The sequence below is a fragment of the Lemur catta genome, chromosome 3 (genome assembly GCF_020740605.2).
Source record: "Lemur catta isolate mLemCat1 chromosome 3, mLemCat1.pri, whole genome shotgun sequence".
In the NCBI taxonomy this organism is placed as follows: Eukaryota; Metazoa; Chordata; class Mammalia; order Primates; family Lemuridae; genus Lemur; species Lemur catta.
In genome coordinates, this window is record NC_059130.1 from 71,791,360 (window position 1) to 71,804,282 (window position 12,923).

The window sequence follows — 12,923 nt, forward strand, 5'->3', positions numbered from 1 at the left end:
TGCCTGTTGGAACCTTAACTCAGTTTTATCTAATGGCTACTGAAGTGACCTACTACAACTCTAAGACTAGTTTTTCCCAGTGCTGTCACTCACAATCAAAACTTGCCAGCTCCGTAGAACCTTACTAGGGCCAATAAACTTTCTTGAAGAGCGCTACGTAATATTTGTACTTTTTATAAAATCTTTAACTTTCTCTTTTTTCTTCAGACATGCCGAAGACCAGCTGGTCTGCATGTGTGTCCTGAATTGCAATTATTTCCTCCCAAATTAAATGTTTTAATTTCAGAGATTCATCTCTATACTTTATTTGGCTTCAGTAGTGGAAAAGACACAGAACATGGGGAATTAAAATAATGAAATATTTACAAACATCAAACTAATGTAGACAGTTACATCTTTTATCTTGCAATAGGAGCCCATTATGCCAACAAGAGTAGAAAATACTCAAACTCAGTAGCTAAGTATCCTTTCCCCCAGAGCAAATAGATTCAGATATGTCAGTAATTTGTTCATTTGCTTGCTGTCAAGTTCACTAACCTCAGAACTAGGTTCCTACATGTTAATGTTATATATACTTTAACTGTTAGGCCCCACCTTTATTACCCCAACGTCCAAGTTTTGGAAGGACATTATGTTGCTGCTTGCTAGTATTGTCTGTCTATCTACAAATATGTGTATACATATTACATGCACATACACACATTGTAGGCCTTCAGAGGATAATGGTTTGGAGTGATCAGAAAAAGCTGACATGGACTTGAAAGACATGGAATGCCCAGAAGTAGAAATGGGTTCTAGGACTGAAAATATTCCAGGGGAAGAAAACAGGAGGAGTAAAGGCCAAGAGGTAGGAAAGAGTAAACGGATGTTCTAGACCAATGAGTTACAGCTGGAGTTTAGTGTCTGTGTAGGCTAGTAGTGGGAGACAGGGCTGGAAAGGTAAGTTGGAGCAGTATTGTAGAGAGCTTTGAACAGCCAGAGTCAAATTTTTGTTTGTTTGGTAGACAATGGGGAGACATTGATGTTGCTATAGTTGGAGAGGGTTTGATCAGAGCTGGAATTTAGGAAGCTTAATCTGTGATGGGTTGACATCTATCTAAATTTAGTCTGCTTGGGCTGCAATAACAGAATACCATAGACTGGGTAGTTTAAACAACAGACATTTATTTCTCACAGCTCTGGAGGCTGGGGATTCTAAGATCAAGGTGCTGGCAGATTTGGTTTCTGGTAAAGGCCCTTTTCCTGGCTTGCAGACTGGCATCTTCTCTTCCTGTGTTCTACGTGGTAGAGGGAGAGAGTGCTGGTCTTTCTACCTCTGCTTATAAGGACGGTAGTTCCATCATGGGAGCTATACCCTCACAACTTCATCTAAACCTAATTGCCTCTCAAATGCCCCACCTCCTAATACCATCACATTAGGGATTAGAGCTTCAATATATAAATTGAAGGGAGGCTGGGCACAGTGGCTCAGGCCTGTAATTCTAGCAGAGGAGGGAGGATCACTTGAGGCCAGGAGTTCAAGACCAGCCTGGGCAACATAATGAGACCCCTGTCTCTACAAAAAATAGGAAAATTAGCTGGGTATGGTGGCATGGACCTGTAGTCCTAGCTACTTAGAAGGCTGAAGCTGGAGGATTGCTTGAGACCCAGAGATTGTAGTAAGCTATAATATTATGATGTCACCACTGTATCCTACCCTGGGCAACAGAGTGAGATCTTGTCTCAAAAAAAAAAAAAAAAGAAAGAAAGAAAAAAGAAAATCAAAGGGGGACACAAACATTCAGTACATACCATGCAACATGCAACATTTGGATGTCTGTTTTTACCATAATTCAAATGAGAGGAAGATCTGAATTAGGATGAAAATGGAACAAAAGCAAAAGGCATTGCAGAGGATGAAGGAAAGAAGAATTCAAAGAATCTGAAGTGTTGAGTCAGGGTGGCTATAAAAAAGAAAGTGCCATTGTTGGAATTGTGTGTGAGTAGGGATGCTCAGGGATGTTGAATTCAGTTTGAGTTATGTGACCTGAGGACAAAAGATATAAATAAATGTGAGCCTCAAGAAAGGGAGGTTCAATAGAAATATACTGTGAGCAAAAAAAAAAAAGAAAAAGCCACATATATAATTTTCAGTTTTCTAGTAGCCACATTAAAAAAGTAAAAAGAAAAGAAGTGATATTAATTTGAATAGTATATTTTATTTAACACAATATATCAGAATATTATCATTCCCTTATATAATCAACATTACATATTCTAACATCTCAATGTGCTCCAGCTACATTTCAAGTGCTCAGTAGCTGTGTAGGTCTAGCAAGGTAAATTTAGCAGCCAGTTACAAAGTCAGCTCTTTTCTTTGCCTGTGAATGTGAACCCATGATTAGATTGTTCCTGCTGTTATGAACAACACTGTTATGAACAGTCATATACACAACTCCTGGTGCGGGAATTCTGGACAGTATATCCCTGGGGGGAGTACTGCTGGGAGGCAGCAGATGAGAGAGTGCCAAATTGTTTTCTAAGGTGGCTGCTCCAGTTTATACTCCCGCTAGTGGTATGCAAAAGACCTCTTGTTGTTCCACATCCTCACTAACATTTGGCATAGGCACATTTCTTCATTTTGGTCAATCTAGTGGATGTAAAATGGCATCTTATTTTGTTGTAATTGGCATGCTTCCTAATGATTAATAAATTTGAACATTTTTTCATATGCATAAGAACCTTCATTTTTTTCTCTTCTATGAAAATTACAAATATTCATTCAAATATAAATATACTTATGTCATATACTCATATATGTGTCATATAATAAATGTCTTCAAATATAAGTGTTTGTTCACTCACAAATATTTATTGAGCACCTACTATCTGCTGCACTGAGAATATACAAATGGGGGGAAAATAGTCCCAAATTCCTGCCATTGTTGAGTTTACATTCTAATGTGTATTGCAAGGGGAGACAAAAAAAATGTAAAATAGCATATGTCATATGGTGTTAGTGAACTTGGGTTTAATCCTGGCTCAGTCATTTCATATCATGAAACCTTGGTTTCTGCAATTGTAAAAAGGAGGTGGTAATAGTACCTATCTTACATTGTTTATTAAATGCATATGAAGCACTTGACACAGTGCCTGGTAGACAGTAAGAATTCAGAAAATGCTAATGGTAATAATAACAATATTATTATTATTTCCCCCTTTCTTGCTTCAATTTTTTCTTCAGTAATTTTTTTTAGTTAGAAAGTTTAAAATTAAATATGTTTTGGTTGTTGTTAGAGTGTCTGCTCTCATTTGGGTGCCAACCTACTGGTGTTTTCTGTTACAAGACAGATGACTTTGGCTAATTTTGAGATGTGTTATTTTCAAGCTTCTTACATTCCAAAGACTAAGAGCCTGAGAACATACGCGCTATAAAAAGCTACATCATGTTGAATAGCCACAAATTTGGGAAAATCCCTAGGAATGTCTTGTGGAATTCAGGGCTGTGTCCTGTGAGTATAAATGTTGCTTGAATGAATCCTTTCAATCCAACGACCAATTTATTGAAAACCTACTATGTGCAAAGTACTGTGTAGAAGAGACACATATGACCTTATTAATCTTTGATACAATTTTTTGTCCCTCTTTCTTAGATAATGATGTTGAAAATGATCTTCAATCAGACGTCAGTTGAGCACTGCAAGACACACACGGAGAAACACAAAGAATGCAACCTCTTCTTAATAGCTGTTCGTCTGGCTTCACTGAACCAGATCTTGGATCCCTGGGTTTATCTCCTGTTAAGAAAGATCCTTCTTCGAAAGTTTTGCCAGGTAGCAAATGCTGTCTCCAGCTGCTCCAATGATGGACAGAAAGGGCAGCCTATCTCATTATCTAATGAAATAATACAGACAGGAGCATGAAAGAGAATATTTAATCAACTTGCATGTTTACAGCTTTTGGCAACAAATATCCCTAAACCTTACTGTGAATTTAGGCATTTATGGCATGCCCCTGTTTGTGCATTGAAGTGGAATTCTTGATATAAGGCTAAATGGTCTCAGACCATAAAAAATCCCTTATGTGCCAAAAGTATTGAAACACAAATGAAAATATATTAATAACAGTCTAGTGTTTTTTGGGTCTCTGCCATTTATAGCTGAATATGTGATTAATTATGTGATGAAAACATATTTTATAAATGATCTTGGTCTATTAGGGGGGAAGGAATAGTAAATATTCCAGTACACTGAATACATGGAGAATTGAGCCACATATATCATCAGACACAAGGGATAACGGTTTGTTTTTGTTCAAAGACTTATCTTCTGTGTTCTCTTTCATCGTTTCTCTCACTTTTCCTCTGTCACTTTTTTCCCCCTTACATTTAAAAGAAGAGTTTAATTAGGGTGAAAAAATGTATAATGTATCTATAATATTAATTGCTACTGATGTTATTTAAATGTTGCTCAATATATCAAATTAGTTCTTAATCTTACAAAGTTTAAGTTTTGGTTCAGTTGGTAATTAGGTTTGTTCTAAGAGCCAGTTCTGTTTGTTTGAAAAATGGTGGAGTTTGTTAACTACCCAAATTGCTAATTGTTCTTTCTTTTGAATACACTGTGCACATTTTGTATTCCTACAAGCCCAACGAAAATTCAAGAAACTGATCTATGAGAGACAGTGAGGTGATTTTCAGAATGCTAGTTAAGGACTGATTTGAGCACTAAATATAGGTACTCTGATTATTTCCCTTGATTTTTCCCCCAAAAGTATTCCACCAAAAGATCCAGTCTTCTGGATCTTTAAATACCAATTCTGATTCTAAAACAAATAAATACTTTGAAGGTTCAATGAAGACTTTCCATAGTTTTTGGTCTATAAAGATAAGAAAATTAATTATACTTTGTGACAAAAGTAGATCAATCACTATATTAAGTTTTGGTAATTTGCACTTTTTAAAAAAGTCTCCCCAACAGACAAAACAACCCTTTAAGTCTACACAAAATGCTTGCATATTCTTTGGTGCATTCATTTTATAAACCCATTAACTTTTTCTTGTAAAGATTTTAGTTTGCAGTAATAATTAAATTAAAAGTCATTGATTTTCTAGTTTTTAAAAATCTTGATATTTATTTATACTTCTTACAGTAACTGTATTTTTATTTGTGTTTAGTAAGCATTTGGAGAATAGTTAACTTTAACAAGTATAATATCTCTAATAGATTAATTTGTACACCAGCCTATGTCAATCACGAATAATCAATTTAAATGACCACATCAAATTGAGACAGATGACAACATCTATGAAAGTGCTTATGTAATTCATGATGGTTCCACTAATTTAGATTTTAGAAAAGATGATAAGTAACCTATACTAAAACCCCATTATAAAATCCCTTTATGCCATAGAATTGGGTTATCCCATAGATCATGTTATGGGGTATAAAACAAAACTACGTACTTTTTTCAGGGAAAAACGTTTACTTAAATGACCTTATCATAAAGAGGCTTTACCTCTTGGGTGGTCCTCCAACCCTAGGTTAGAAACAGATAGACAAATATGTAGTATGGATAGTATGGATTTGAGTGATGCCACCATGATTATGTTATTTGTTCTATTACCTAGCATAGCACTTGGAATATAGAAATTGTCCAACAAATATTTGTTCAGTAAATGAATGAATAAAAACCTGCCCAAACTTAGCGCATGTTGGTGAGGCACATGCCATACAGTTGAAGTGCATCATGCCATTACAGTCTGGCAAACTGATAGAGTGATTTCTGCTTATTTAATTACAGAAATACGCATTTATCTTCAAAGGTGTAGTGTCATATTGCTGTACAAGTGCTTTATTTGTATTAATAATTTAGGAGTCTTCTGATACATATAAATGGTAATGGAGATTGCTATCAAAAGAATATCACTTTTCATCAAACCGCAAAAATACAGAAAAGCAAAAGAGCCTGAAACGTATCCTTTATTATGAAATAAATTCCTGTCCTGGGGATACATATTAGGAGGGATGAATGACAGTTTTTGAATACGCTTGAAAAGAAGGAGGAAAAGAAAGAAATTATGTAAATGGAATGTGAATTTCATTATCTAGGCAGCCATTTGTTAGTCCAGGGAAATCCTGGTAAGAAATGAAAATCTCAAATGATTTCTACTTTTCGATGGCAGTTGAAGTTAGATTTCAGAGGTGTGCAGAGGAGGCTGAAACTGTGGTTAGAAAGTGGACATCTACAGTCACAGCAGAAGGGCATGTCTGTTTCTGTGTTTAAGTTTATTGCCCTTTAAGTTCATTGTCAGATACTTAGTTTGCCCATACATATATCTGAGCAGGGAAAAATGCATGCATAAATTATGACAATTCCTAAACTTTCAAATATTGGCTAAAATACAATTAAGAGGCCTAGAAAAGCACATAGGAAGAAGTGAGTGAATGGAATGTACAAGTATATGTAAAATCAGCTGGTGTCAATTTTACAAAGCAGTCCTGATTTTCCAAAGGATGAGTTTATGTGCTATGCTGTGTCATAGAAGAGAATGATGCCCTGCTATCCAATGACAACAGTTTACTTTTCAAATAGAGTAAGTATGGTGAGTGTCTTAAAAATATTTTAAGTTGAAGAAACAAAATGTGTTATTTCAAGATTCACCAAATATACCTCGTGTTATATACCAAGATATTTTAAGTGTTTAATTGTGCCAGATTTAAACTACTCTGAAACAAAAGGTGCACATATATTCCCACTTAATACTTCTTTATTTTATAAAAGATCTCTTAACTATGTTACAAGAAAAATTGTGGAATCTCATGTAAGTTAACTATGATAGATTCTGTGACCACGGTTCCACTGAGTAATAGGCAAACTAAAAACTCTGACAAACAGTATTTTAATAAGATGGTCACTCTGTGGCAGTATTCTAGTATTAGATTTTCAAGTGGATTAGGACTTTTATTTATTCAATGCTTTTATATTATTGTTGGCTTTTGAGTCCAAATTAGTGATCAGCTTTCAACCTTCTCCATGTCAACAATCACTTAATAGTTCTTTTGGATAGGAATCAAATCAGAGAAAAAAACAGAAAATTTTTTTCCTTTGAAATTATAGACATGCATAGTGCCTACTTATTTTCATAAAATTATCAAGTTCCAAAAGCATCTCTTGAAATACACAGGATATTAGAACTGAGTGACATAGTGAGACTTCAGAGTATTTATTACTACAAACACACTGAAAGCTTGATTAAATTTTCTGTGTTTTATCTATATAAAAAGTTAAGGCCGTCAACCATGATACATTTTCACAACTGCTTGTTTATTGCTTGCTTTGTGCTTTTATAAATCTCACTTCCTTCCAAACTCTTCCGAGAGAGAGAGAGAGAGAGAGAGAGAGAGAGAGAGAGAGAGAGAGAGAGAGGGAGGGAGAGAGGGAGAGAGAAAAGAAATATTTGACTTTCTTTCTCCTTTTACCAAATGTTTTGTACATATTAGCGTAAGGTTGTTTAAGCAAACAAATTACAAACAGGCACTGATTATCTTGATCTGTTCACAAGAAATGAATGTAAGTACTATGTTCATAGTCTGCCTAAGGAAGCACTGAACTCATTGGCCCTTTAATACACGTGGCAAAGCTCAGTGTAGAAAGCATACAGTTCTCCATCTTCCTCCTCAAAATCCCATGCCTACACACTTGGTTAAGTGGTAAGATACATTTTGTCACCTCTATGTAAAGCTTTTTGGGTAGTTATCTTCAGTATATTTCAGCATATCTTTCAGTGTGTCTTAAAGGCTAATCTTCAATATTGTGGACACGAAGAATAAAACAGACTATGAAAAGTACATTAGAATTTTTTTTTGGCATTCAAGTTATAGCTAGTCCGTGTATTTAATAAACGTATGTTATTTATGTTGTGTTTGCCAATGGAAAATAAAGTTGAATGTTCTGAAATGTCCCTGTCTTTTTGTCCTGATGTCAACTCCTGTCAGGAATATTTTACTTATTAACTATATTAAATATTTTTCTGGAATCCTATTTTGACATTCTTTGTCAAATAACAGCACAATGTAATGCAACAGTCCCCATGCTCTCTGGAATAACTAGATCATTTTGTTTTATATTCCATAATCATATACAGAACAAATTATTGTTGCTTTGCTATAAATCTGAGAGATGCTCTTTTATCATTTTCAATATGATATTTAGGATTATAATCTCCAGATTACTGTTTTTAACATAAAAGTGCATTTATAAACTATTCTAAACTCAGTTCTTCTTCTTTCTTGTGGATTCTGGTGTAACCTACAGGCATCCAAAATAAGAACTGTCCTTGTTTATGGTCAAACCTTTAACAGACTCGTACCTGGGTACTGGTGTGAGCTGAGTCCTGGTGGAGACGAATGCTGGGCTGCAACACTACCCTGTTCCAGGAACTTACTCAGGCCACTGTTCTTCTTCCTTCTTCAGTGAAGGGAGTTCTGTGGAATGTAGACTACAAAGTCAAGTGCATTAAAAGTAGCACATGGATCTTATCCTCCTTCCTCCTACGAAAAGGCATCTAGGGAGAACTTTGTTTCTGCTTCCTCCTACATGGTGATTCTAGGCCTCAGATCAGATATTATTGTCTCTACAGTCTTCATTTTTTAGCATTTCGGGTAAAAGTCACTGTGGCTACTATGGCTATGGCTGTCCAGAAATTCCCACCACCGCACTGTTGAACCTATAGGCCATGGGGTGAGACATTCTGCAGTTTCGTGTCCTGAGAGGACATGGGGTCAGATATCCTTGTGGCCAATGTGCTTGCTCCTAACAGTCTTGAGAAAATCCAGTGTGAACATCAGGCATGGAGAATCCAAGTCTGTTCCCCTGATTTGTTCTTCCTTTCAACATCTATTTGTTGTGTGCCTCTTATGTGCCAAGCTCTGGTAGGTGCTAATACACGAGGATTGATAAAACCAGCAAGCTTTCGATTAATTTATAATCTAGCAGGGGAATAGGAAATAACTTGATCAGAGCTACAGTTAGCATAAGCATATGGTAGTAGTAGGGCACATGGAGATATGATGCTAAAATGGGAAATAATTTCCTGTAGAAGGTGACATTTAATAGTCATTTTGGAGAAAGGAATATGTGTTAACCTGGAAGGGAAGGATGTTATAAGATATTTTTTTGCCTTGCCCTGCCCAAAGCATTACAAACACCAAAGCTGTCAAATGGACTAATGTTAGTGGCCCTGTGAGAAGTGTGGGTCTAAATAGTATGTATCTCTATAACCTCCTAGGGTGGTCAAACATGGCATGACCTTAAGGCAGAGTTTCTCAACCTTGGCTCTACTGACACCTGAGCCAGCTAATTCTTTGTTGTGTGGGGCTTACTCCTGACAGGCACTGTTCGGCATGTCCCAAGGTAGCAGGCATTAGAATGTCAGTTTGTGTCTGACTGCACAAAAATGTGGCACTACCACTCCAACAATGCCTGGATCACCGCAGGTCCTGATCAGCTTCCATAATCACATAAACCTATTCACAGATGAGGAGGTACAATTTCTTAGAAAGTATCATCTTTCTATTGATGTTTCCAGTCCCTATTCTGTTTTTGATAAGAGGCCCTAGGGTTATATGTCTCTCAAAGGGATATCTAAAGTGAGTCCTTTTCTCCCAGAACCCTTAAAGAAATATTATAATTTTATATAATTAAATACACATTTCCAGACAGGTGCCTTATTAGGAGAGAACTAATTTACCAAACTCTTTTTTTAATAGGAATTTTTGCATATTTGCTCTCTGTAATTGAGCTGTAGAAGCTTCATTTCATTTGAAAGATGATTTTTATCAAAAGGCAGTCAAATATTGGTCAAACATCTCTTGACCCTGTGCCTGTCTGAGTTCATGCCAGTCTACAGTTCCTCAGGTATAGAGTTATTAAACATTTTGAAAACAGAGCTCAAATCATGATTGCTATAGTGGACACTGCTTAAACCTTTTGTTTGTATGAAATGCAAAGATGGATTTCCCTAAAAAACTTGAAACACAAACTGACCAAAAAAATAAAATTAGAGCAAAGGTACTTCTTCTTTATTAACTATAAGTTTCTGAGACCAAGTAAGAAAGGACTATGAATAATCAGTTTATGCCTAATATTCTTATGCAATTTTTAAAAAGAAGGCTTTGAATATAACATACAAGATTGTTTGAATCTGATTTTGAAAAGAACATTGGAAGAAAATAATTCTGAAATTATCCCCAGTTGAAGTTTTTATAGGTTAGATTTAATGAGAAAGTACCTTGAGGAACACTGGTTCCTAATAACTTTGGGGTTAGAGACCCCTCTGAGAATCGGATAAAAGGTACGGATTCCCTCCCCACAAAAAGTGCAGATGACCTTTGCACAGTGCCAGAAATTGTACAGACTTCCTGAAGTCTGTCTATAGACTTCTTGGGAATTTATGGACTCAGGTTAAGAAATCTTGCTGTGAGAGAGTCTTTATGATTCGAGGAACTGCAGGGGTTTCCATGTTTGGTTAGAAAGCTAAACCCTAAAACTGGAACTAAGTCAACATGGTTACCTCCCTGTGAATGCCAAAATTCCTTGACATCTAACTATATGCCCATAATAGTAAATCAAAGTAATTGGGGTAGAATTATTACAGGATCTACAATTGCTTTTTAAAAAATTACCATCATATGCCAGTAAGAAACAACACAATCCAATCCAGGAGAAAAACAATATAGGTTACTCACCCCAAAACAGGTTGAAAAGTGAAAGGACCAATTTTTTTCCTTCATTACAAATTATCCAATGACACATTTGCTTTACAATAAAGAGATTTTATTTTGCCTTGTGCTGGCCCAGCAAGAGAAATTTAAAATGCAGTTATTCAAAAATCAATAAAAAATCATCCCCCACCCCCCAAAATGCAATCTCCTATACACAAATAAGCTACATGGTTAGAATATAACTTCATGTTACTAGGATATATATGTAGATACATACCTGTTTATACTTCTGAAAGCACTAAATCTGTGCATTGGTATTTAGAATGCAAACAGCAGGGATGACCTTATTGATTGAACCTTTGAGTAAGAATGCAAAGCACACACTTACAGATTTTCCTACAAATGTAAAATTAATGATGCTTTAAGCCATCCTTAAAGCTATTGGTAGAGTGCCATACTGGTGTTTATAGCTTGTGTTTCTCTAGAGGGAAAAGTGTGGAGCAATTAATGACATTTATGTTTGCATTTCTCTTGCCCTATTGAGGAAGATGGAAATGAGATCTTAAAGAATTGAAGTATTTGTCAGTTGGAAACAGCTCTTTGATACCAAAGCTTTCCACATTCTGGATGTGTGTGCATGAATTAACAGCTGCACACGGATGGGCATGAAATTGCAAGTTGACTTCCATGAATTAGTGCTCAGTGGTTTGAGGTCTTCTAAGAAGATCCATGAAAAACTGGTTTTAGAGGAAAAGCCATTGCTCTTTGTTATTTTCAATATTCCTTAGCCATTTAAATTTTTTTTGCTTAGCATCTTTATTTTAATGATTAAGTTAACAAAATTAATTTTTACTCGACAATTTTTGGAGAAATAATACTAGTGTATCACCAATGGAAACCACTGCCTTAAATGCTGTGCAGTTCTAATTAGATATGCATGATCCTCATGTTTATCCCAGATTTTCTACCACCATGACCATTTTGAATATTTCTGCTACTATCCATCCTGAAGATTAATAATTCAAAGCTGAAATAATTCATTTATATTGACCACTACTAGGAAGTTATAAATTTAATTTGAAATATTTTTCAAATAAATTCACTTTACAAAATGCTCCCTAAAGTTTTATGTGTCGTAATGAAAGAGAAAAACATCTTTAGTGAGTGAGAGCACCTAGGTCCAATTATCTAATTTGCTATTCACTGGTTGTTTGCCCTTGACAACTCAGTAAATCTTTCTGAACTTGAATTTTCTCATCAGCACAAGATTATTAGGACTAAATGAGATTATGAAGATAAAGACACTTTTGAAAGTGCTATACAAGTGGTTATATTATTTTATTTTCCTCATTTCATTAATGAAACATTAAAAATTTAACTATAGGCCAGGCACAGTGGCTCACACCTGTAATCCTAGCACTCTGGGAGGCCGAGACAGGAGGATCACTTGAGGTCAGGAGTTTGAGACCAGCCTAAGCAAGAGCGAGACCCCATCTCTACTAAAAATAGAAAGAAATGATTTGGACAGCTAAAAAATCTATATAGAAAAAATTAGCCGGGCCTGGTGGCGCATGTCTGTGGTCCCAGCTACTTGGGAGGCTGAGGCAAAAGTATTGCTTGAGCCCAGGAGTCTGAGGTTGCTGTGAACTAGGCTGACGCCATGGCACTCTAGCCCGGGCAATAGAGTGAGACTCTGTCTCAAAAAAAAAAAAAATTTAACTGTGATTGCTCTCATCTCAAACAAGTTTAATATAGTCTTCCCAATTTAGTATTGGGCAAAACTCGTTCACCAGAGTACACAAGTGATATTAGAAGACTGGTTCTGGTCCCAGATGGGATGTATGAACTTGGAAAGGGCCCGTAACTTCATTTAGACTTAGTGCCTCATCCGTGAAATAAGGCATTGGTGTGTCTACGTGTTGTCTTCTAACTGAAGCACCATGATTCTTTCTTTCTGGAAATGTTATGAAGCTTGTCTTGTCATCTAAAAACAGACAAGCTTTCCCTCCCCCGCAAGTCTTGGAAAATAACTCATAGGAAACCTCTAGGAGACAAAAATAGCAAGACTCAAAAAGATTCTGGTTTTTGTTTCTCCAAAAAGAAATTTTAGGTTGCTACCATCCCTCCCATACTGATCTCTTTTCTCAACCAAATTGGCAAGAGCCTTGAATACAAGAGCTGTGCCTTCCATTTGTAAAGCTTTTCTGCCTCCCTTCCCTT

At 36.0% G+C, this 12,923-nt stretch overlaps 1 protein-coding gene across 2 annotated transcripts in view; it reads left to right on the top strand.

Annotated features, from left to right (window-relative positions):
• The window catches only part of PTGER3 (prostaglandin E receptor 3), a 190,587-nt gene that overhangs the window by 29,652 nt on the left and 148,012 nt on the right, over positions 1 to 12,923 (top strand). For both annotated transcript variants that reach the window (XM_045547749.1, XM_045547750.1), the window contains exon 2: positions 3,633 to 3,812. In XM_045547749.1, the coding sequence (XP_045403705.1) occupies positions 3,633 to 3,812 (180 nt within the window). The remainder of the gene's footprint in view (positions 1 to 3,632; positions 3,813 to 12,923) is intronic.